Source organism: Salvelinus namaycush, chromosome 6 (assembly GCF_016432855.1).
Source record: "Salvelinus namaycush isolate Seneca chromosome 6, SaNama_1.0, whole genome shotgun sequence".
In the NCBI taxonomy this organism is placed as follows: domain Eukaryota; kingdom Metazoa; phylum Chordata; class Actinopteri; order Salmoniformes; family Salmonidae; genus Salvelinus; species Salvelinus namaycush.
Window position 1 is genome coordinate 40,286,172 of NC_052312.1, and position 24,862 is coordinate 40,311,033.

The 24,862-nt window shown below is 40.3% G+C and overlaps 4 gene segments (V, D, J or C); 3 read left to right on the plus strand and 1 right to left on the minus strand.

Moving 5' to 3' along the window:
- Positions 1-399: 399 nt before the first annotated feature.
- LOC120049128 lies at positions 400-3,142 on the plus strand. The segment is given in 3 exon segments: positions 400-406; positions 906-1,004; positions 2,826-3,142. Coding segments are annotated over 3 exon segments (423 nt in total).
- Positions 3,143-12,814: 9,672 nt separating this feature from the next.
- Positions 12,815-14,765, plus strand: LOC120049129. The segment is given in 3 exon segments: positions 12,815-12,848; positions 12,993-13,109; positions 14,233-14,765. Coding segments are annotated over 3 exon segments (468 nt in total).
- Positions 14,766-15,970: 1,205 nt separating this feature from the next.
- LOC120049395 lies at positions 15,971-16,500 on the minus strand. The segment is given in 2 exon segments: positions 15,971-16,293; positions 16,428-16,500. Coding segments are annotated over 2 exon segments (396 nt in total).
- Positions 16,501-17,054: 554 nt separating this feature from the next.
- LOC120049130 lies at positions 17,055-20,460 on the plus strand. The segment is given in 3 exon segments: positions 17,055-17,070; positions 18,940-18,999; positions 20,144-20,460. Coding segments are annotated over 3 exon segments (393 nt in total).
- Positions 20,461-24,862: the final 4,402 nt, after the last annotated feature.

The following is a 24,862-nucleotide window of genomic DNA, read 5'->3' on the forward strand; positions in this document are numbered from 1 at the left end:
CAAATTAATGTTACAAATCTATTTCAGGTTCCAAGTAGGCTCCCATCAGAATACATTTTGAGATTTATTTTATAATAATTAGGTGGGTACTTAAATTTGTCTTATTTCACACAGTTTTATGCCCACGTGTGAATTGGAAATGTTTGTTTTTTTGCATATCCCAACTCCCCCTGAGAGAACCTCGGAGAGTGGGGCCAAGGCCAGGGTCTGCCATTGCCAACGGCGACCCTGGAGCAATTAGGGTTAAGTGCTTTGCTCAAGGTCACATCAGCATATTTTTCACCTTGTCGGCCCGGATATTCACTAGCAACCTTTCAGTTACTGGCCCAACGCTCTAACCGCTAGCTACCTGCTGCCCCTTTTACAACATCAAACAGCAACTGTTTTATCTGATAACTAATGTATGGTAACTTTTATGTCACACCACCATTATATTGTTATTCTGATGATGATCAGATATAATGAACTGTCTGTTCACTCATGCTTGGTCTCTGATGTAAGTTCCTCTAATCAGTTAGTGAACACTTCTCTAAACTAAAGCTGGTAGGATTCCTCTGGTAGTGTTGTCTGTCCTCTGTGACTTTACCACCACTGTTAAATCTGAGATCAACATGTTTAATAAAGGAATATACAACATGATCACTATCACTACTGCTGCTGCTGTTGTCTTTCATATGGACAATATGGAGGAACACTAGCAACACTGATCTGATACTGGACTGTACATACACACTAGGAGAACCTGATACACAGAGGAAGGAAAAATACTAATATCTGGATTTAAGACACAATTTATATTTGTATTATCTAGAAACAGCTAATATGAAGTGTTTGTTCTACCTGGAAGATGTTAAAGTGTATTTGTGTTGATTATGATTCTGTATGAGTGATCTTCACTGTAACAGCTGCAGCAACACAACACAGAGAGGTTTTTGTACCAGCAGTAATAGGGATTGTATCACTGTGGTGGACTTTTGGTAGCGGCACCAGACTTGATGTTGGAAGTAAGTAAAGAACAAAATTAACTATTTTATTCACCTTTTGATGTCGTGTTTCAGTATCTCTATACGTTTTGCCTTGATAATGAGAATTTTTCAACTTAACTTTTTAATGATTTAAACAAAATACACAAGGCCTACACATTCTATGGCCAATTTCAATATGAATGTTATTACGTCTAATCAAATCTGACCTGCTTTTAAACTACGAAAGTCAATAGCCTACATTTTAGATTAGTTGTATGAATAAACATGCTGCATCTACAGTAGTAGTGTAACGGTCGTCATAGTCGTTCTCCTCAGACGAGGAGGAGCATGGATCAGACCAACACGCAGAGTGGGTAGTGCTCATGATCATTTATTAAAACGAAACACTAACACGAAACAAAATAACAAAAATGAGTACAACCGACAGCAGTCCCGTGTGGCACGAATACAAACACGGAAACAAACACCCACAAAACACACGTGAAACCCCGGCTGCCTTAGTATGATTCTCAATCAGGGACAACGATTGACAGCTGCCTCTGATTGAGAATCATACCAGGCCGACACAAAATCCCAACATAGAAAATCACACATAGACAAACCCACCCAACTCACGCCCTGACCAACTAAATAAATACAAGACAAAAGAAAACAGGTCAGGAACGTGACAAGTAGGAGATGTACAAGAAAAAGCCCGGTTTGGTCAATGTTAAAGAAATCAACATGAAAAACACTTTATTTCTAATTGAGGAGATTAAATCATTTCTGAAATGTATTCATACTATAGCAGAGTTAATTATTTGAACCACAGTCTAAAGAAATTAAGAGTGCCAAACATGCAGGAGGTTTTTGTACGAGCAGTACTAGGGATTTTATCACTGTGGTACACTTTTGGTAGCGGCACCAGACTAGATGTTGGAAGTAAGTAACAAGCTCTTTGATATTTCTTTCAGCTTATTTTTGGGGGTATTTTTTTTGTGAAACTCCATCTCTATGAAAATTTAGCTTTTTTACATATTTTACTACCTAAAAATACATATATTTTCTATTACTTTTGACAAAGCCTTCTTTCAAATAAAATGTTATTTAATTAAAATGTTCAAATGTAGGTGTTTAGTTAAATGTGTGGTTTGATGGATTGCAGAGGACAGTTCTAGTATGATAACTATTTAATAATATGGAATATAGTTGTTGCATTGTGTATTACTGTTTGTATTCGATTTTATATTTATATTTTTATTATCTTTAATTCAAATATTTTTGGTTAAATGTAGTTTTTGACTGAGCCTTCCTTCAAATAAATATTTATTGAATCAAAATGATAAATTGTAGGTTTATTTGTATGTCTGATTTGTATAATTGCAGACTATCCCTCCTAATTCTGGTATAAGAACTAATAGTATTGTATATAGTATTCATCATTGTTGCATTGTATTCATGGTAGACTTCACTGTTAGTGTGAAGACAAAGGGTCTCAGTTATGGTTGTAACTGACTTCATAATCCAACATGGTTGATATGTGATGTAAATACTATTAATATGAGCAGGCTGTTCTGATCAGATCCATTCCTGAACAATATCTGTATAACATGAATAACTGACACCATATGACTAGTAACTCTAGTTATTTAAACACTTTCTACTTGTTTGGTTCATAATTCTGCTGAATCATATTACTTTAGGTTTTTCTCCACATATTCTAAACAATCTAACTTTTATATTCATATTTAGAGGGCATTTCCAATTCACTTTATTTTGTTGTGTACTTTGCTGAAGATAATCTCTTACTGTAGCTGTACTTGATGTAATTACTTAGTTGATGTGTTCTGTTTGTTCCAGGTAACAGTTCCCCCACCCTCACCGTCCTGCCCCCCTCTAGTGAGGAGCTGTCCAGTACAACAACAGCAACACTGACGTGTCTGGCCAACAAGGGTTTCCCCTCAGACTGGACCATGAGTTGGAAAGTGGACGGGACCAGCAAGAAGCAGGAGGCTAATCCCGGGGTCCTGGAGAAGGATGGCCTGTACAGCTGGAGCAGCACCCTGACTCTCACTGGCCAGGAGTGGACCAAGGCAGGAGAGGTGACCTGTGAAGCCCAGCAGAAATCCCAGACTCCAGTCACCAAGACCCTGAGGAGGGCTGACTGTTCTGGGTAGGATCCCTCAGTCACACACCCCTGTGGTTCCTCTGCTTTGACTCTGTTCTGAGATCAGATGTTCTCTGTCTTATTGATCACTGACATGTAGACTAACAGGGCTTTGCTTGAGTTCATGTGTCAATCCTCTCTGTAGACTGAGGTTGTGTCAGTGTTAGATTTGATGAGTTCTGTTCTGAGTTCTGTTTTATTACTATTAGATACTGTAGGAATGATTGCTTTGATGCTTTGATGAATAGATGAAAATAAAGATTTCCCTTTGGAACACATATATCTGTTGTCTTTTTTAATAATTAAACTACAGTCTTAAATGTTGTTGAATGGTATTGACATATATTAATAAAGCCTGATTCACAGTTTCTTTGAAAACTATCAGACCTAAATGTTACTGCTTAGTTATTTATGTTCTCACTTGAAACCACATCATCTTCAACCAGCAAATCAAATCAAATCAAATGTTACTAGTCACATGTGCCGAATACAACAGATGTAGACCTTACAGAGGAATGCTTACTTACGAGAGCCCTAACCAACAACACAGCTTTAAAAAATACGGATAAGAATAAGAGATAAAAGTAACAAGTAATTAAAGAGCAGCAGTAAAATAACAATAGTGAGACTATATACAGGGGGGAACCGATACAGAGTCACAAGGGGGAACCGATACAGACCTTCTCCCTATTGGCTGTCTCGTCATTGTCGGTGATCAGGCCTATCACTGTTGTGTCGTCGGCAAACTTAATTTATGGTGTTGGAGTCATGCTTGGCCATGCAGTCATGGGTGAACAGGGAGTACAGGAGGTGACTGAGCACGCACACCTGTTGAAAGGTCTTACTCACATCGTCTGCAGAGAGCATGATCACACAGCCTTCCATGACAGTTGTTGCTCTAAATGCATGTTTCAATGTTATTTGCCTCGAAGCGAGCATAGAAGTTATTTAGCTCATCTGTTAGCCTCGTGTCACTGTGCAGCTCTCGGCTGTATTTCCGTTTGTAGTCTGTAATGGTTTGCAAGTCCTGCCACATCCGACTAGCGTCAGTGTAGTACGATTCGATCTTAGTCCTGTATTGACGCTTTGCCTGTTTGATGGTTTGTCAGATGGCATAGCGGGATTTCTTATAAGCTTCCAGGTTAGAGTCCCGCTCCTTGAAAGCGGCAGCTCTAGCCTTTAGCTCAGTGCGGATGCTGCCTGTAATCCATGGCTTCTGGTAGGGGTATGTTTATTTGTATATATTTTTTTATTTCACCTTTATTTAACCAGGTAGGCTAGTTGAGAACAAGTTCCCATTTGCAACTGCGACCTGGCCAAGATAAAGCATAGCAATTCGACACATAAAACAACACAGAGTTACACATGGAATAAACAAAACATAGTCAATAATACAGTAGAACAAAAGAAAACAAAAAGTATATATACAGGGGTGCAAAGGAGCAAGAGAAATAAATAAATACAGTATGGGGATGAGGTGGGTAGATAGAAAAGTTGTTTACAGATGGCCTATGTACAGGTGCAGTGATCTGTGAGCTGCTATGACAGCTGGTGCTTAAAGCAAGTGAGGGAGATATGAGTCTCCAGCTTCAGAGATTTTTGCAGTTCGTTCTGGAAGGAAAGACGACCAAAGGAGGAATTGGCTTTGGGGGTGACCAGTGAGATATACCTGCTGGAGCATGTGCTACGAGTGGATGTTGCTATGGTGACCAGTGAGCTGAGATAAGGTGGGGCTTTACCTAGCAAAGACTTGTAGATAACCTGTAGCCAGTAGGTTTGGCGACGAGTATGAAGCGAGGGCCAACCAACGAGAGCGTACAGGTCGCAATGGTGGGTAGTGTATGGGGCTTTGGTGACAAAACGGATGGCACTGTGATAGACTGCATCCAGTTTGTTGAGCAGAGTGTTGGAGGCAATTTTATAGATGACATCACCGAAGTCGAGGATCGGTAGGATGGTCAGTTTTACGAGGGTATGTTTGGCAGCATGAGTGAAGGATGCTTTGTTGCGATATAGGAAGCCGAATCTAGATTTAATTTTGGATTGAATATGCTTAACTTTTCTGCGCTACGGATACCGAATACGGGTTCACTTTCCTTAACAACCGCTGAATTGCAGGGTGCCAAATTCAAAAATATTCCTAAAAATATTTATAATCATGCAATCACAAGTGAAATATACCAAAACACAGCTTAGCTTGTTGTTAATCCACCTATCGTGTCAGATTTTGAAAATATATTTTACAGCGAAAGAAATCCAAGCTTTTGTGAGTGTAGCTTTCAATGCTACATCAGCTAGCCCCAAATTAGCATGGTCACGAAAGTGTGAAAAGCAATAAAATGAATCGCTTACCTTAGATAATCTTCAGACGTTTCCACTCACGAGACTCCCAGTTACACAACAAATCTTCTTTTTGTTCGATAAATATTACTTTTATCACAAAAAAACTCCATTTGGGTTGTGCGTTATGATGAAAGAACTACAGCCTCGTTCCGGTCCTGAAAGGAAGATGAAAATTTCCAAACGTATCAGATTAAAACATATTACTAAAAATATTTATAATCATGCAATCAAAAGTGAAATATACCAAAACACAGCTTAGTTTGTTGTTAATCCACCTATCGTGTCAGATTTTGAAAATATATTTTACAGCGAAAGAAATCCAAGCTTTTGTGAGTGTAGCTTTCAATGCTATAACAGCTTAGCCTTATACTAGCTTTGTTAGCTTGGTCACGAAAGTAAGAAAAGCAATCAAATTAATCGCTTACCTTTGATAATCTTCGGGTGTTTCCACTCACGAGACTCCCAGTTACACAACAAATGTTCTTTTTGTTTGATAAATATTACTTTTATCACATAACACCGCCATTTGGTTTGCGCAATATTTTGAGAAAACAAAAGCCGTGTTCCGTTCGACAAATCCCCAAAAGTATCCGAAATGGTCGTAGAAACATTCCAAATGTTTTTTATAATCAAACCTCAGGTTGTTTTTAACAAACATAATCGATAATATTTCAACCGGAGCATAACCTATTCATTAAGAGAGAAAAGGAAAATGGTGAGCTCCTCCCGCGCGCGCAGGAAATATTCAGAGGACACCTGACCTCTTTTGAAACATCTCGCTCATTTTTCAAAATAAAAGCCTGAAACTATGTCTAAAGCCTGGTCACAGCCTGAGGAAGCCATAGGAAAAAGAATCTGGTTGATACCCCTTTAAATGGAGGTTAGCGGGGAAAGGAAATAAATATATATACTTTTAAATATCACTTCCGGGTTACTTTTTCTCAGGATTTCGCTTGCATAATAAATATTATTTTTCTCACAGACAATATTTTGACAGTTTTGGAAACTTTGGAGTGTTTTCTATCCTAATCTGTAAATTATATGCATATTCTACGATCTGCGCCAGAGAAAATTTCCATTTACGTTGGGTACGTTATTTAAAAAATATATATATATTCTGACCCCTAGCGCTAAGAGGTTTTTAATGTGAGTCTGGAAGGAGAGTTTCCAGTCTAACCAGACACCAGTACGTACGTACGGTCACTGTGGGGATGACGTCATCGATGCACTTATTGATGAAGCCAATGACTGACGTGGTGTACTCCTCAATGCCATCGGAGGAATCACAGAACATATTCCAGTCTGTGCCAGCAAACAGTCCTATAGCTTAGAATCTTCTTCATCTGACCACTTTTTTATTGATCTAGTCACTGGTGCTTCCTGCTTTAATTTTAGCTCGTTTAGCCACATGTAGTAGGTGATGTTTATTTTGATTCATATCTTTTGGAACATTTTTTGACCATGCTTGATTTATGGACTCAAAAAGACAGTAAGCTACTGTTATTGAACATTTGATCGATATCTTGGACTCTCACCGATGTGATCACACATACATTAAGCAACGTTTGTTTTACAAGATCCACGTCATTTCAACGGTATCACATCTTCAAGATAGTCAAAGAGTCTTTTCTACCTCCAACCCTCTGGGGACAGTGTGAACATCTGGTGACAGTGCTGCTCTATTCTGGGACAAGCAGAATCACCCAGCCCTGTGTATGTAAATCTCAGTTTCACTCCCACAGCTACCAGTCTACCAGTTGACCAGTTTCACTGTCTGAAATACCCTGGACTGGGCCAGATGTGAGGTAGTGACTGGTTTTAACCTCTGTAGTGGATTCAGGATGGGAGACATAATAGATATGCCATAATGTAGTTAATGACAGATAAAATGGGTATTCTACTTTATGATGATAGTTTATGTACAAGTAGTTTACATGTGTCTCATGTTGAATCCAGCGTCAGGTCTCATTCACAGAGCTAACAGTACGTAACCTACTCATGAAAAAAGTTAATATGCTGCTTTTGATGATCACATCCATTGGATTTCCACAGCTGGTTGTAAGGTCCAGTTGGGGATTTTCTGAGGGCTTGGGAGCCTGAAACGATTGTAACTTTCAAGTAATGTTCAATTACGTGAATAAAAAGGGAAAAAATACAATGCTATTATTGGTTATTGGTTGTTTTTTAGCAAGACAAAACTATAATGAATAATGGAGATTGTTTTTTAAAAGTCATATATCATGTAACTTCTGAACATATATCACTTCATCTGTTTATTAGTGTCATGGTAATATGCTATGGTAACATATTGATATCCATGGAAAAGAGGAATACCAAGGTTTCCACCTTCCAGTGATCATTGGCACGGCCAGCCCGCTCATTAGGCAGGATTAGGCGCCTGCCTATGGCGTTAGATTGTTGGCATTTTTTCTGAGCTTAACTGACCAATACACACATCCAGCAACACATAAAACCTCCCAAAATTCTGCCCAAAAACAATGATAATTTCTCTCAACCAGTGGCATATGGGCTTTTTAGGTGAGCGCTGATGCAGCCCTATGATAAGCAGTGCCCATTTTGACAAAGGCAGGGGTGCAAAACATTTTGCTTGTCCATTCCCAGTGCTCCTCTCCAGGGTGCTGTTGGAGAGACACATCGCTGCGGCGTTCCACCAACGTTCCATAGAAAATAATCATGTAACATAAATCATGTCGCGTATATAGGATATGGTAGAAAGAGTATAAGGCTTTTCTGTCGCCTACAGGACAGAGATAAAATGTTAAAAAGTTTAATGAGACGGACACTTACATCATGCAGGTTCCTCCGATCAATTTGTCTATTCATTTCACCTTTATTTAACCAGGTAGGCCAGTTGAGAACAAGTTCTCAGTTACAACTGTGACCTGGCCAAAATGAAGCAAGCAGTGCGACAAAAACAACAACACAGAGTTACACATAAACAAACATACAGTCAATAACACAAAAGAAAATAACAATTTAAAATCGATGTACAGTGTGTGCAAATGTAGAAGAGTATGGAGGTAGGCAATAAATAGGCCCTAGATAGTCGAAAATAATTACAATTTAGCATTAATACTGGAGTGATAGATGTGCAAATGATGATGTGCAAGTAGAGATACTGGGGTGCAAAAGAGCAAGAGGGTAAGTAATAATATGGAGATGAGGAACTCGGGTGTGCTATTTACAGATTGGCTGCGTACAGGTACAGTGATCGGTAAGCTGCTCAGACAGCTGATGCTTAAAGTTAGAGGGAGATATAAAACTCCAGCTACAGAGATTTCTGCAATTCGTTCCAGTCATTGGCAGCAGAGAACTGGAAGGAAAGGCGGCCAAAGCAGGTGTTGGCTTTGGGGATGACCAGTGAGATATACCTGCTGGAGCGCGTGCTACGGGTGGGTGTTGTTATGGTGACCAGTGAGCTAAGATAAGGCGGAGCTTTACCAAGCAAAGACTTGTAGATGACCTGGAGCCAGTGGGTCTGGCGATGAATATCTAGCGAGGGCCAGCCGACGAGAGCATACAGGTCGCGGTTGTGGGTGTGATAGACTGCATCCAGTTTGCTGAGTAGAGTGTTGGAGGCTATTTTGTAAATGGCATTGCTGAAGTCGAGGATCGGTAGGATAGTCAGTTTTACGAGGGTATGTTTGGCACAATGAGTGAGGGATTCTTTGTTGCGAAATAGGAAGCCGATTCTGGATGTAATTTTGGATTGGAGATGTTTATTATGAGTCTGGAAGGAGAGTTTACAGTCCATCCAGGCACCTAGGTATTTGTAGTTGTCCACATAATCTAAGTCAGAACCGTCCAGAGTAGTGATGCTAGTCGGGCAGGCGGGTGCGCGCAGCGATCGGTTGAAGAGCATGCATTTAGTTTTACTAGCGTTTAAGAGCAGTTGGAGGCCACGGAAGGAGTGTTGTATGGCATTGAAGCTTGTTTGGAGGATTGTTCACACAGTGTCCAATGAAGGGCCAGATGTATACAGAATGATATCGTCTGCATAGAGGTGGATCAAGGAATCACCCGCAGCAAGAGCAACATCATTGATATATACAGAGAAAAGAGTCGGCCCGAGAATTGAACCCTGTGGTACCTCCATAGAGACTGCCAGAGGTCCGGACAACAGACCCTCCGATTTGACTAGTAGTTGTAGTTGGTGAATCAGGAAAGGCAGTCATTTGAGATACCAAGGCTGTTGAGTCTGCCGATAAGAATACGGTGATTGACAGAGTCGAAAGCCTTGGCCAGGTCGATGAAGACGGCTGCACAGTACTGCCTTTTATCGATGGCGGTTATGATATCGTTTAGTACCTTGAGCGTGGCTGAGGTGCACCCGTGACCAGCTCTGAAACCGGATTGCACAGCGGAGAAGGTACGGTGGGATTCGAAATGGTCAGTGATCCTGTTTGTTAACTTGGCTTTCAAAGACTTAAATGCTGCTGACTGACTTCATTTAAAAACATATATATATATATAAATATATATATATATGTTTTAAATTACTACGTAGGCAAGTCAGTTAAGAACAAATAATTTTTTACGATGACGGCCTATCCCAGATGACGCTGGGCAAATTGTGCGCCGCCCTATGGGACTCCAGATCACCACTGTTTGTGATTCAGCCCGGGATCAAACCAGCACCTGTAGTGGCGCCTCTAGCATTGAGATGCAGTGCCTTAGACCACTGCGCCACTCGGTAGCCCAACTGATCTAAAAGGGAGATCTCCAGAGCTGGCTGCTCTCTGGAACTACCACAGTGGTGTCTGACTGAGGGAGGTTTTTGTACGACTCTGTATCACTGTGTGAACACCCAGACACTGTTGGGGTAGTGTAAACTCTGACAGTAGTAATCTCCTGCATCTTCAGCCTGGACTCCACTGATGGTCAGAGTGAAGTCACTATGAGTTCCACTGCCACTGAATCTAGATGGAGTCCAAGACTGAAGGGTTTTAGACCAGTATATTAGGTATTTAGGAGCTCCTCCAGGTTTCTGTTGATAACAGGCCATCCCCTTTCCATAGATGTCACTGTATACAGCACTGCAGGTCTTACAGCTGAAAATGAATGAGTGACCCAATGAAACAGTTTTCACTGCAAGAGTCTGAGTCACAATGACCTGGCCTCTGGACTCTGAACCAGAGATGGCATGTCGAATTAGCATTAAACTGTTCATTTATTTGTCCATATAGATTATTATCTTAAACTGTAATAAGGTTATATAGCCTAATATTGCAATGATTTGCATCATTTTCTGTCAAATATATTACCTTGGAGACACAGGGAAAATATACATATGAAGACGGTGATTAAAGTCATGGTTGTTGTGGGTTCTGTTGTCATGAAGGACAGCTCTCAGTCATGAAGTGGTAAACTCACAGGGATATAAATACTTACAGAGCACTGAAGCATGTGCTGCTAATGCAAAGTGTCCTATATATGGGGGCTCACAATTGACCCAGCGTCGTCAGCGTTTGGCCGGGGTAGGCCGTCATTGTAAATAAGAATTTGTTCTTAACTGATTTGCCTAGTTAAATAAAGGTTAAATAAAAAAATAAAATATGTAAATAGTCTTCCTGGACAGTCAAACTGATGTGATGTAGAAACCTGATAGCTATGTAATGACTGACATGGTTTATGATATAAGTGCTGAATGGGGACTGATATATTGATTATAGACATCTACAAATGGAGCATAATGTTATTACTGTGTTATTAGACCAGATAGTATCTGCTTTATGTCTCTCTCCAGTGGGCAGGCTTAGTAACTGCAGTCTGTGTGTGGACTGTGATGCTGCTGACTGACTCTGATCTAAAGGGGAGATCTCCAGAGTTCTGACGTCTCCAGTCTCCTGTTTCACCTGCTGCTCTCTGGAACTACCACAGTGGTGTGAGGGAGGATGTCTGGGGCTTTATTGTATGTGTTTGAATCATGTTGATTAATTTCTAGCTATTCAAAACACAGGTCATCTTTAGGGGTTTGGATCATTGCACATCATCTCTAATTCAGATTGGTCGATGGTTTTCCTTGAGTTACTCAACAGAGTCAACATGTAGTTAATAGTCAGGAGAAACATTTAGTGATCAGTTATGATCTAAGGTCTTCTAGACACAGCTCTAGTTTGACTCTATTGTTGTTCAGCTCTACTACACACTGTGTCATTGTACTGGATCATCTCCTCCCCTCAGCACCTGCAGTAGGTCCCAGCTGTAGCAGTACAGTCACTGTGCAGTCTGACTGAGGGAGGTTTTTGTACGGCTCTGTATCACTGTGTGAACACATATTTGCTATTGATGTAGTGGAAACTCTGACAGTAGTAATATCCTGCATCTTCAGCCTGGACTCTACTGATGGTCAGAGTGAAGTCACTCCCAGATCCACTGCCACTGAATCTAGATGGAGTCCCAGACTGAAGTGTTGTAGCATAGTAAATAAGGAGTTTAGGAGCTCCTCCAGGTTTCTGTAGGTACCAGGCTAAAACGTTATTGTTGTGAACATTACTGCTGGTTTTACAGTTCAGAGAGACTGTCTGTTCTGGTACAACAGCTTTCACTGCCGGAGTCTGTGTCACAACGTACTGTCCTCTGGCTTCTGAAAAATATAGTAAAAACATTTATAGGATTGAAATATTACATATAGTAATGAATAGTTCTGAATAGAAATATTAACGTTGATATACTGTTCATGTATACTCTGTAGATGTAATTAATTTTCAACAATAAATTCCAAAAACTGTAACCTTGAAAGCAGAAAGCAAGTGTCCAGATGAAGATGGTGAAACAAGTCATGGTTGTTGTGTGTTCTGTTGTCATGAAGAACAGCTCTCAGTCATGAAGTGGTAAACTCACAGGGATATAAACACTACCAGAGCACTGAAGCATGTGCTGTCTATGCAAAGTATCCAGATCCATTATGCAAATTAATTTGTAAAATCTATTTCAATTTCCAAGTCGGTTCCCATCATTAAAATATATTTTGTCCTGCATTAGCTATCTTTAATAACATCAAACAGCAACTGTTAACTCTGATAACTGATCCATGGTCATTTTTATGTCACACCACAATTATATTTTGATTCTGATGATGATCAGATATAATGAACTGTCTGTTCACTCATGCTTGGTCTCTCATGTAAGTTCCTCTAATCAGTTAGTGAACACTTCTCTAAACTAAAGCTGGTAGGATTCCTCTGGTAGTGTTGTCTGTCCTCTGTGACTTTAACATGTTTAATAAAGGAATATACAACATGGATCACTATCACTACTGCTACTGCTGTTGTCTTTCATATAGACAATATGGAGGAATACTAGCAACACTGATCTAATGCTGGACTGTACCTCCAGACTAGGAGAACCTGGTACACAGAGGAAGGAAAACAATACTAATATCTGGATTTAAGACACAATTCATATTTTTATTACCTAGAAACAGCTTATATGAAGTGTTTGTTCTACCTGGAAGATGTTAAAGTGTATTTGTGTTGATTATGATTCTGTATGAGTGATCTTCACTGTAACAGCTGCAGCATCACAACACAGAGAGGTTTTTGTACCAGCAGTAATAGGGATTGTATCACTGTGGTGGACTTTTGGTAGCGGCACCAGACTTGATGTTGGAAGTAAGTAAACAAAACAAATCTACATTTTATTCACCTTTTGATGTTGTGTTTCAAGTTCTCTATTAATTTTGCCTCGATATTGAGGATAAAAATAATAATGCATTTTTTAAAATACACAAGGCCTACACGTACTATGGCCAATTTGAAAACAAAAGTTATTACATCTAATCAAATTTGACCAATATTTTCTTAAAGATGAAAGTGATTCGCCTGCATCTTAGATTAGTTGTATGAATAAACATACTGCACCTTGTAGGAAATATATAGTAAACAGTAGGTTTCTGCTCAATGTTAAGGAAAACGAAATAAAAAACACTTTATATAAAATTGAATAGATTAAATCATTTCTGAAAAGTATTCATACCACAGTAGAGTTAATTATTTGAGCCACAGTCTAATTAAATGTGTGGTTTGATGGAAATGCAGAGGATAGTTCTAGTATGATAACTATTTAATAATATGGAATATAGTTGTTGCATTGTGTATTACTGTTTGTGTGCAATTTTTTATTTATATTTTTATTATCTTTAACTCAAATATTTTTGGTTAAATGTAGCTTTTGACTGAGCCTTCTTTCAAATAAATATTTATTGAATCAAAATGATAAATTGTAGGTTTAATTGTATGTCTGAATTGTATAATTGCAGAATATCACTCCTAATTCTGGTATAATAACTAATAGTATTGTATATAGTATTCATCATTGTTGCATAGTATTCATGGTAGACTTCACTGTTAGTGTGAAGACAACGGGTCTCAGTTATGGTTGTAACTGACTTCATAATCCAACATGGATGATATGTGATGAAAATACTATGAATATGAGCAGGCTGTTCTGATCAAATCCATTCCTGAACAATATCTGTATAACATGTATAACTGACACCATATGACTAGTAACTCTAGTCATTTAAACACTTTCTACTTGTTTGGTTCATAAATCTGTTTTGTATCATATTACTTTAGGTTTTTCTCCACATCTTTTAAACAATCTAACTTTTATATTCATATTTAGAGGGCATTTCCAATTTACTTTATTTTGTTGTGTACTTTGCTGAAGAGAATCTCATACTGTAGCTGTACTTGATGTAGTTACTTATTTGATGTGTTCTGTTTGTTCCAGGTAACAGTGCCCCCACCCTGACCGTCCTACCCCCCTCTAGTGAGGAGCTGTCCAGTACAACAACAGCCACACTGACATGTCTGGCCAACAAGGGTTTCCCCTCAGACTGGACCATGAACTGGAAAGTGGACGGGACCAGCAAGAAGCAGGAGGCTAATCCCGGGGTCCTGGAGAAGGATGGCCTGTACAGCTGGAGCAGCACCCTGACTCTCACTGGCCAGGAGTGGACCAAGGCAGGAGAGGTGACCTGTGAAGCCCAGCAGAAATCCCAGACTCCAGTCACCAAGACCCTGAGGAGGGCTGACTGTTCTGGGTAGGACCCCTCAGTCACACACCCCTGTGGAGAGAGGCTGCTGGTTCCTCTGCTTTGACTCTGTTCTGAGATCAGATGTTCTCTGTCTTATTGATCACTGACATGTAGACTAACAGAGGACTTTGCTTGAGTTCATGTGTCAATCATCTCTGTAGACTGAAATTGAATCAGTGTTAGATTTGATGTGTTCTGTTTTATTACTATCAGATACTGTAGGAATGTTTGCTTTGATGCTTTGATTAATAGATGAAAATAAAGACTTCTCTTAGAAACAAATGTTTTTGTCTCTTTCAATAATTTTACTTTAGTCTTAAATGTTGAATGATATAGAAAAATATTCGTAAAGTAGGATTCACAGTTTCTATGAAAACTATCCGACCTAAACCTTATTGCTTAGTTATTTATGTTCTAACCACAACGTCATTAACAGGTAGTTCATACTAACAAAAGATACTACTATTTTCACAGATTAACAGGAGAGGTTTAGTCATTTGTAGTACAGTAGGTACTCTTTATTCCTATTTCTCAGAAGTTTTTGACCTGCTTGACTTCTAGATTTATAAAGACAATAATGTAATGCTATTGAACATTTGATCGATATCTCACATCTGCATTTAGCTACATTTAAAAAAAAAGTTGTCCACATAATATTACCAGTATCACATCTGCAAGATAGTCATAGAGTCTTCTCTACCTCCAACCCCCTGGGAACAGAGTGAACATCTGGTGACATTAGAGCTCTATTCTGGGACAAGCAGAACCACCCAGCTCTGTCTATGTAAATTTTAGTTTTACTCCCACAGCATCCAGTCTAGCAGATGAACAGTTTCACTGCCTGAAATATCCTGGACTGGGCCAGATGTGGGGGACTGTCTGGTTTGAACCTTTATGGTGGATTCAGGGAGGGAGTCATAACAGATACATAAGTAATCAGTAATAAATGGATATCATACTTAAATTAGATATGTGCATAAACATGTGTCATGTTTGAGCCCAGCATCATGTCTCATTCACAGATGTAACAGTCAGTAACCTGCTCATCAAGATAGTTCATATAATGCTAGATGATCACATCACATATTTGGTTGCGAGGTTCATATGGGGATTTGATTTAGGGGGCTGATGCTGATGTAACATCACCTCACTTGAATATGGACTGATATTGTGTGTGTTTCATAGCATCAAATAACATTTATAGGTGTACTTTCAGGCTGTGACAAATATAATGAGTCAACCATGACATGATGATGATGATGGTGATGGTGGTGATGATGATACTGTTGATGACGATGGAGAACATGTGATCTGAATGATGGTTTCTAACGTTATTCAAAGTTTATTCACTGATCAGTGTTCCATGTCACTGTCTCTTCTCCCTCAGTCACTGTGCAGTATGATTGAGGGAGGTTTTTGTACGACTCTGTATCACTGTGTGAACACCCAGACACTGTTGGGGTAGTGTAAACTCTGACAGTGGTAATCTCCTGCATCTTCAGCCTGGACTCCACTGATGGTCAGAGTGAAGTCACTCCCAGATCCACTGCCACTGAATCTAGATGGAGTCCCAGTGAACTTGTTGTTAATGTAATAAATGAGGAGTTTAGGAGCTTCTCCAGGTCTTTGTTGGTACCAGTTCAGGTAATTACTGTATATACCACTGCTGAGTTTACAGCCAATGTTGACCGTCTCTCCATTGCCATCAGCTTTCACTGCAGGTGTCTGAGTCAGAGTGTACTGTCCTCTGGATTCTGAATATTGAATAGTGAGTGAAACAAACAAAACACTTTTTAATATCTGAAATGATGTAATTAATACATTATTATGAGATAATCATCCATTACTTACTCAATTATTGTTACTTAGATAATCATAATTCTTATACCTTGTATGTAGAAGACAAGTGTCCAGATGAAGATGGTGATAAAAGTCATGGTTGTTGTGGGTTCTGTTGTCATGAAGAACAGCTCTCAGTCATGAAGTGTTAAACTCACAGGGATATAAATGCTCTTAAGGCAGCAGGACAGATGCATTATGCAAATTAATGTTTCAAATCTATTTCAGTTTCCAAGTAGGCTCCCATTAGAATATATTTTGTCCTGCATGAGCTTTCCTTTATAACAACTAGGTGGTGCTTATATTTGTCCTATTTCACGCATGTGTGAATTAAAAATGTTAATTTTTTTATATCCCAACTCCCCCTGAGACAGCCTCAGAGAGTGGGGTCACAGCCAAGATCTGCCATTATCAACTGCGACCCTGGAGCAATTAAGGTTAAGTGCCTTGCTAAAGTGAACATCGACAGATGTTTCACCGTGTCGGCCTGGGGATTTGAACTAGCAACCTTTCGGTTACTAGCCCAACACTCTAAACGCTAGCTGCATGTCACCCCTTTAATAACATCAAACAGCAACTTTTTACTAAGATAACTAATGTATGGCAACTTTTATGTCACACCACAATTATATTTTGTTCTGATGATGATCAGATATAATGAACTGTCTGTTCACTCATGCTTGGTCTCTCGTGTAAGTTCCTCTAATCAGTTAGTGAACACTTCTCTAAACTAAAGCTGGTAGGATTCCTCTGGTAGTGTTGTCTGTCCTCTGTGACTTTACCACCACTGTTAAATGTGAGATCAACATGTTTCATAAAGGAATATACAACATGGATCACTATCACTACTGCTGCTGCTGTTGTCTTTCATATGGACAATATGGAGGAATACTAGCACACTGATCTAATGCTGGACTGTACCTCCAGACTAGGAGAACACCTGACACACAGAGGAAGGAAAAAGGACTCATATCTGGATTTAAGATGCAATTCATATGTATATTATCTAGAAACAGCTAATATGAAGTGTTTGTTCTACCTGGAAGATGTTAAAGTGTATTTGTGTTGATCATGATTCTGTATGAGTGATCTTCACTGTAACAGCTGCAGCAACACAAAACACAGAGGTTTTTGTACCAGCAGTAATAGTGTAATGAACACGATGGGAGACAGTTAGCTGGTTTCAAGTGCAGGGCGCAGCAGGTGTTTGTTTGTAAAGGACCACAGGAGGAGGCAGGTAGATGGGTCCAGGGGCAGGCAGAAGGTCATACACAGGGGTCCAAAGAGGCAACAGTACAGGCAGGGAAAAGGCTAGTAACCTAGTCCAGGAGAACAGGCAAGAGGTTAATAACAGGAAATCCGATAGGCTAAAGTACAGGCAGGGAATAAGCAAAAGGCGTTGTTAGTGAGGCAGGCCAAAAACTATCATACACAGGAGGACTGAATACGGGAAAAACAGAGCTCCGAATAGAAGTGTGTCACAAAACAAACAATACCTCACAATGATGGGGTGCAAAGAACTGAACTAAATAGTGTGTGAACACCTGTATGTCATTTACACACACTATTTAGTTCAGTTGATCAGAATTCAGGTGATTGGGATCTGGAGAGTGAGCTAGAGGGATCTAGGTGTTTGAGAGTGTGAGTTGGAAAGTGGGCTGGAAAGTGAGCTGTGTTCAGGGGATCTATGTGTTTGAGAGTGTGAGTTGGAAGCAGACGTTACAAATAGTGATTGTATCACTGTGGTACACTTTTGGTAGCGGCACCAGACTTGATGTTGGAAGTATGTAAACAACAAAATGTATCGTTTTATTCACTTTTGATGTCGTGAGTCAATATCTCTATTATTTTTGCCTCAATATTGAGGATTTTTCAAAATACACAAAGCCTACACATACTATGTGTCACGCCCTGACCATAGAGAGCCTTTGTTTTTCTATGGTATAGTAGGTAAGGGCGTGACTGGGGGGTTTTCTAGTTATTCTTTTCTATGTGGGGTTCTAGTTTAGTTTTTCTATGTTGGTGTTTGGTATGATTCCCAATTAGAGGCAGCTGGCTATCATATTTAAGTAGCATTTTTTCCACCTGTGTTTTATGGGATATTGTTTTGAGTTAGTGTATGTTACACCTCTTAGTTATGGTTCGTTGTTTGTTTCATTCTTTCTTTGTTGTTATGTGCGTTTCTAATAAATAATATGTGGAAACCATATCGCGCTGCAGCTTGGTACGATATTTATTCCAGCGAACGTGACACTATGGCCGATTTAAATATATATGTTATTACATGTAATCAAATTTGACCAATATTTTCTAAAGATTAAAGTGATTAGCCTACATCTTAGATTAGTTGTATGAATAAACATACTGCACCTTGTAGGAAATATATAGTAAACAGTAGGTTTCTGCTCAGTGTTAAGGAAAACAAAATAAAAAACATTTTATTAAAAATTTAGATTAAATCATTTCTGAAAAGTATTCATATCATAGTAGAGTTAATTATTTGAACCACAGTCTAAAGAAATTCAGCTTCCCCAATGGTCAGGAGATTTTTGTACCAGCAGTAATATTGATTGTATCACTGTGCTACACTTTTGGTAGCGGCACCAGACTTGATGTTGGAAGTAAGTAACAAGCTCTTTTGATATTTCTTTCTGATTACATTTTTTTGTATTTTACTTTCTTAAACTCTGTCTCCATGAAAATAATTTCTGAGCCTTCTTTCAAATAACATTTTATTGAATCAAAATGATAAATTGTAAGTTTATTTATGTCTGGTTTGTATGATTGCAGACTATCACTCCTAATTCTGGTATAATAACTAATAGTATTGTATATAATATTCATCATTGTTGCATTGTGTTCATGGTAGACTTCACTGTTAGTGTGAAGACAACGGGTCTCAGTTATGGTTGTAACTGACTTCATAATCCAACATGGATGATATTGTCAGGACCCGGTGTGAGAAACAGTCACTAATAGTCGGCAGAACCCAGAAGATGAGGCAGACACAGCAGTACTAGAGACGGTGGTTTAATCAAGGTAAAAGATCTTCAGGCAAAAAATATAAATCCACAACGTCAAAAGTAAAGCCAAGAGAAAAAATGGATAACCTCCAAAATACAATGAAAATCCACAAAGTGGTAAGAACAGCAGGGAAAAACAAACCTCAAAAGACTAATCAAAAATAAACAAGAACAAAACCAGAGTACCTCTGGAAAATCCAACTAGAGAAATATATGTTCACAGCATGGCTGGGGCTGGGTGCTAACATACAAACACAGAGCAAAGAACTGAGGAACACTCAGGGTTTAAATACCTACAAGAAAATGAGGCACAGGTGCAAACAATAACTAGAACAAGGGAAAAACAAAAGGTTCAAAAAGGCGCAATGGGAGCATCTAGTGACCAAAACCTGAATAGTCCTGGCCAAAACCTGACAGATATGTGATGTAAATACTATGAATATGAGCAGGCTGTTCTGATCAAATCCATTCCTAAACAATATTTTGTATAACATGAATAACTGACACCGTATGACTAGTAACTCTAGTTATTTAAACACTTTCTACTTGTTTGGTTTATAAATCTGCTGTATCAGATTACTTTAGGTTTTTCTCCACATATTCTAAACAATCTAACTTTGACATTTATATTTAGAGGGCATTTCCAATTCACTTTATTTTGATGTGTACTTTGCTGAAGATAATCTCTTACTATAGCTGTACTTGATGTAGTTACTTATTTGATGTGTTCTGTTTGTTCCAGGTAACAGTTCCCCCACCCTCACCGTCCTGCCCCCCTCTAGTGAGGAGCTGTCCAGTACAACAACAGCAACACTGACGTGTCTGGCCAACAAGGGCTTCCCCTCAGACTGGACCATGAGTTGGAAAGTGGACGGGACCAGCAAGAAGCAGGAGGCCAGTCCCGGGGTACTGGAGAAGGATGGCCTGTACAGCTGGAGCAGCACCCTGACTCTCACTGGCCAGAAGTGGACCAAGGCAGGAGAGGTGACCTGTGAAGCCCAGCAGAAATCCCAGACTCCAGTCACCAAGACCCTGAGGAAGGCTGACTGTTCTGGGTAGAACCCCTCAGTCACACACCCCTGTGGAGAGAGGCTGCTGGTACCTCTGCTTTGACTCTGTTCTGAGATCAGATGTTCTCTGTCTTATTGATCACTGACATGTAGACTAACAGGGGGCTTTGCTTGAGTTCATGTGTCAATCCTCTCTGTAGACTGAGGTTGTATCAGTGTTAGATGTGATGTTTTCTGTTTTATTACTATTAGATACTGTAGGAATGTTTGCTTTGATACTTTGATTAATAGTTACAAATACAGATTTCCCTTTGGAACAAATATTTTCATTGTCTCTTTCAATAATTAGACTTTGGTCTTAAATGTTGTTAAATGGTATAGACATACTGTCACGTAGCTAGGAGTGGTGGGTGCGGAGTCAGGCGCAGAGAGCAGAGGGTTTTGGGTGTCCGTAATTTATTCCGGACAGAACAAGGTCACGCCAATAACAATAGGCGACAAATACTGACCTACCCAAAACAGGACACCAAATAAACAAACACAACCATCCACAAAAAGAACAGAAAATAAACCCGCACAAAAGCAGGCGGGCATAGACGGCTTAAATAGCCCAGAGCAAAACCCCCAAACGAGAAACAGGTGAAACCAATACAGACATAACCAACAGAAAAGGAAAAGGGAATCGGTGGCAGCTAGTAGACCGGTGACAACGACCGCCGAGCGCCGCCTGAAAAGGAAGAGGAGCCACCTTCGGTGGAAGTCATGACACATACATTATTAAAGCCTGATTCACAGTTTATTTTAAAAATATCAGACCTAAATATCATTGCTTAGTTATTTATGTTCTCACTTGAAAACCCATTGTCATCAACCAGTAGTTCATATTAACACAAGATACTACAATGTTAACAGATTAACAGGAGAGGTCTAGATACTACAATGCAAACAGATTAACAGGAGAGGTCTACATACTACAATGTTAACAGGCTAACAGGAGAGGTCTAGACACATGCAGTAGATGGTACTCCTTATTCATTTTTCTTGGACTGTTTTTTACCTGCTTGAATTATAGACTCATAAAGACTGTAGACTAATGTTATTGAACATTTGATCAATATCTTGGACTCTCAACAATGTGATCACACCTACATTAAGCTAAATTTGTTTTACAAGATCCACATAATATAAACAGTATCACAGCTTCACGATAGTCATGGAGTCTTCTCTACCTCCAACCCTCTGGGGACAGTGTGAACATCTGGCGACAGTGCTGCTCTATTCTGGGACAAGTAGAACCACCCAGCCCTGTCTATGTAAATCTCAGTTTCACTCCCACAGCATCCAGTCTAGCAGTTGAACAGTTTCACTGCCTGGAATTCCCTGGACTGGGACAGATATGAGTGACTGGTTTTAACCTCTTTGGTGGATTCAGGGAAGTTACAATAACAGATATTCCATCATATAATTAATGACAGATAAAATATATATTATTCAAACATGTTTCATGTTTGAGCCCAGCATCATGTCTCATTCACAGATGTAACAGTCAGTAACCTGCTCATCAAGATAGTTCATATAATGCTAGATGATGTTCACATATTTGGTTGTGAGGTAAATATGGGGATTTGATTTAGGGGTGGCGATTCTGATATAACATCACCATTATTTTTTATTTTTTTTTACATCTGTAGATCTGACTCTGCATATGGACAGATAATGTGTGTTTTAAAACTTCATATAACTTTTAAAAGTGAACTTTTTGACCATGACAATAATTATTCACAAGCGTGGTGATGATGATGATGAGGAACATGTGATCTGAATGATGCTCTACTGGTCAGTGTTCCATGTCACTGTCTCTTCCCCCTCAGCACCTGCAGTAGGTCCCAGCTGTAGCAGTTCAGTCAGTCACAGCGCAGTCTGACTGAGGGAGGTTTTTGTACGGCTCTGTATCTCTGTGTGAACTCATCACCACTGTGGTAACTCTGACAGTAGTAATCTCCTGTATCTTCAGTCTGGACTCCACTGATGGTCAGAGTGAAGTCACTCCCAGATCCACTGCCACTGAATCTAGAAGGAGTCCCAGAGAAGAGGGTGCTACTGTATTAGTAGTTTCGAAGTTTCTCCAGGTTTCTGTTGATACCAGGCTAAACATGGTTTACCTGAACTCCAACAGTCAGGATACACATTACTGCTGGTTTTACAGTTCAGAGAGACTGTCTGTCCTGGGAGAACAGCTTTCACTGCAGGAGTCAGTCAGAGACTGTTACATTACAATCTGATGATCTTGCCCCCACAATTGTCACCTAATAATCATAGAAGTCCATATTAATGTCAATATATTAAGTGAATAAAAAGGGTATAAATATAATGGCTATTATTGGTTTAAGGGCTATAACATATGATTGCTATCAATGTTGTTTAGCAAGACAATAACATAATGAATATGGGAGAAAATATTTGTAAAAGTACTGTATAATGTAACTAACGAACATACACTAAGTATACCAAACATTAGGAATACCTTCCTAATATTGAGTTGCACGACCCCCTTTTGCCCTCAGGACAGACTCAATTCGTCTGGGCATGGACTCTACAAGGTGTCGAATGCATTCCACAGAGATGCTGGTTAATGTTGACTCCAATGCTTCCCACAGCTGTGTCAAATTGGCTGGATGTCATTTGTCTGGTGGACCATTCTTGATACACACGGGAAACTGTCCAGTGTGGAAAACCCAGCAGCGTTGCAGTACTTGACACAAAATCCATGTCTCAATTGTCTCTAGGCTATAAAATCTATCTTTAACCTGTATCCTCCCCTTTATTCTACACTGATTGAAGTGGATTTAACAAGCAACATCAATAATGGATCATAGCTTTCACCTGGATTCACCTGGCCAGTCTATGTCATGGAAAGAGCAAGTGTTCTTAATGTTTTGTATATTCAGTGTGTATAATTTTGTCTGTTGCTTAGTGTTCATGGTAATCAGGATAACAGGTAGCCAAGCTGTTAAGAGCATTGGGCCAGTATCAAAAATCTTGCTGCTTTGAATTTCAGAGCTGACTAAGTGAAGTAATCTTTCAATGTGCCATGAACAAGGCACTTAACTGAAATCCCGTTAACGGGATCGATTTGACAACAGCCAGTGAAAGTGCAGGGCGCCAAATTCAAACAACAGAAATCTAGGGCACTGCATAGCAGTGCTAACTGCGCCACCAGAGTCTCTGGGTTCGCGCCCAGGCTCTGTCGCAGCCGGCCGCGACCGGGAGGTCCGTGGGGCGACGCACAATTGGGCTAGCGTCGTCCGGGTTAGGGTGGGTTTGGCCGGTAGGGATATCCTTGTCTCATCGCGCTCCAGTGACTCCTGTGGCGGGCCGGGCGCAGTGCGCGCTAACCAAGGGGGCCAGGTGCACGGTGTTTCCTCCGACACATTGGTGCGGCTGGCTTCCGGGTTGGAGGCGCGCTGTGTTAAAGAAGCAGTGCGGCTTGGTTGGGTTGTGCTTCGGAGGACGCATGGCTTTCGACCTTCGTCTCTCCCGAGCCCGTACGGGAGTTGTAGCGATGAGACAAGATAGTAATTACTAGCGATTGGATACCACGAAAATTGGGGAGAAAAAGGGGATAAAATTTAAAAAATTAAAATAAAAAAAACCCAGAAATCTCATAATTAAAATTCCTCAAACATACAAGTATTACACACCATTTTAAAGATAAAATTGTTGTTAATCCCACCACAGTGTCCAATTTCAAAAAGGCTTTACGACGAAAGCATACCATGCAATTATGTTAGGTCAGTGCCTAGTCCCAAAAAACACAGCCATTTTTCCAGCCAAAGAGAGGAGTCACAAAAAGCAGAAATAGAGATAAAATAAATTGATAATCTTCATCAGATGGCACTCATAGTACTTCATGTTACACAATACGTGTATGTTTTGTTCGATAAAGTTTAGGGCCCGGACTGGAGGGAGACTCTGGCAGATCCGGACTGGAGGGAGACTCTGGCAGATCCGGACTGGAGGGAGACTCTGGCAGATCCGGACTGGAGGGAGACTCTGGCAGATCCGGACTGGAGGGAGACTCTGGCAGATCCGGACTGGAGGGAGACTCTGGCAGATCCGGACTGGGGGGAGACTCTGGCAGATCCGGACTGGGGGGAGACTCTGGCAGATCCGGACTGGGGGGAGACTCTGGCAGATCGGGACTGACGGGTGGCTCCTGACTGACGGGCGGCTCAGGCGGCTCCTGACTGATGGGCGGCTCCTGACTGACCGGCGGCTCAGGACAGACGGGTGGCTCAGGACAGACGGGCGGCTCAGGACAGACGGGCGGCTCAGGACAGACGGGCGGCTCAGGCGGCTCAGGACAGACGGGCGTCTCAGGCGGCTCGGGACAGACGGGCGGCTCTGGAGCGTCCAGACACACAGGAGACTTGGTTCTTAGAACAGGCACA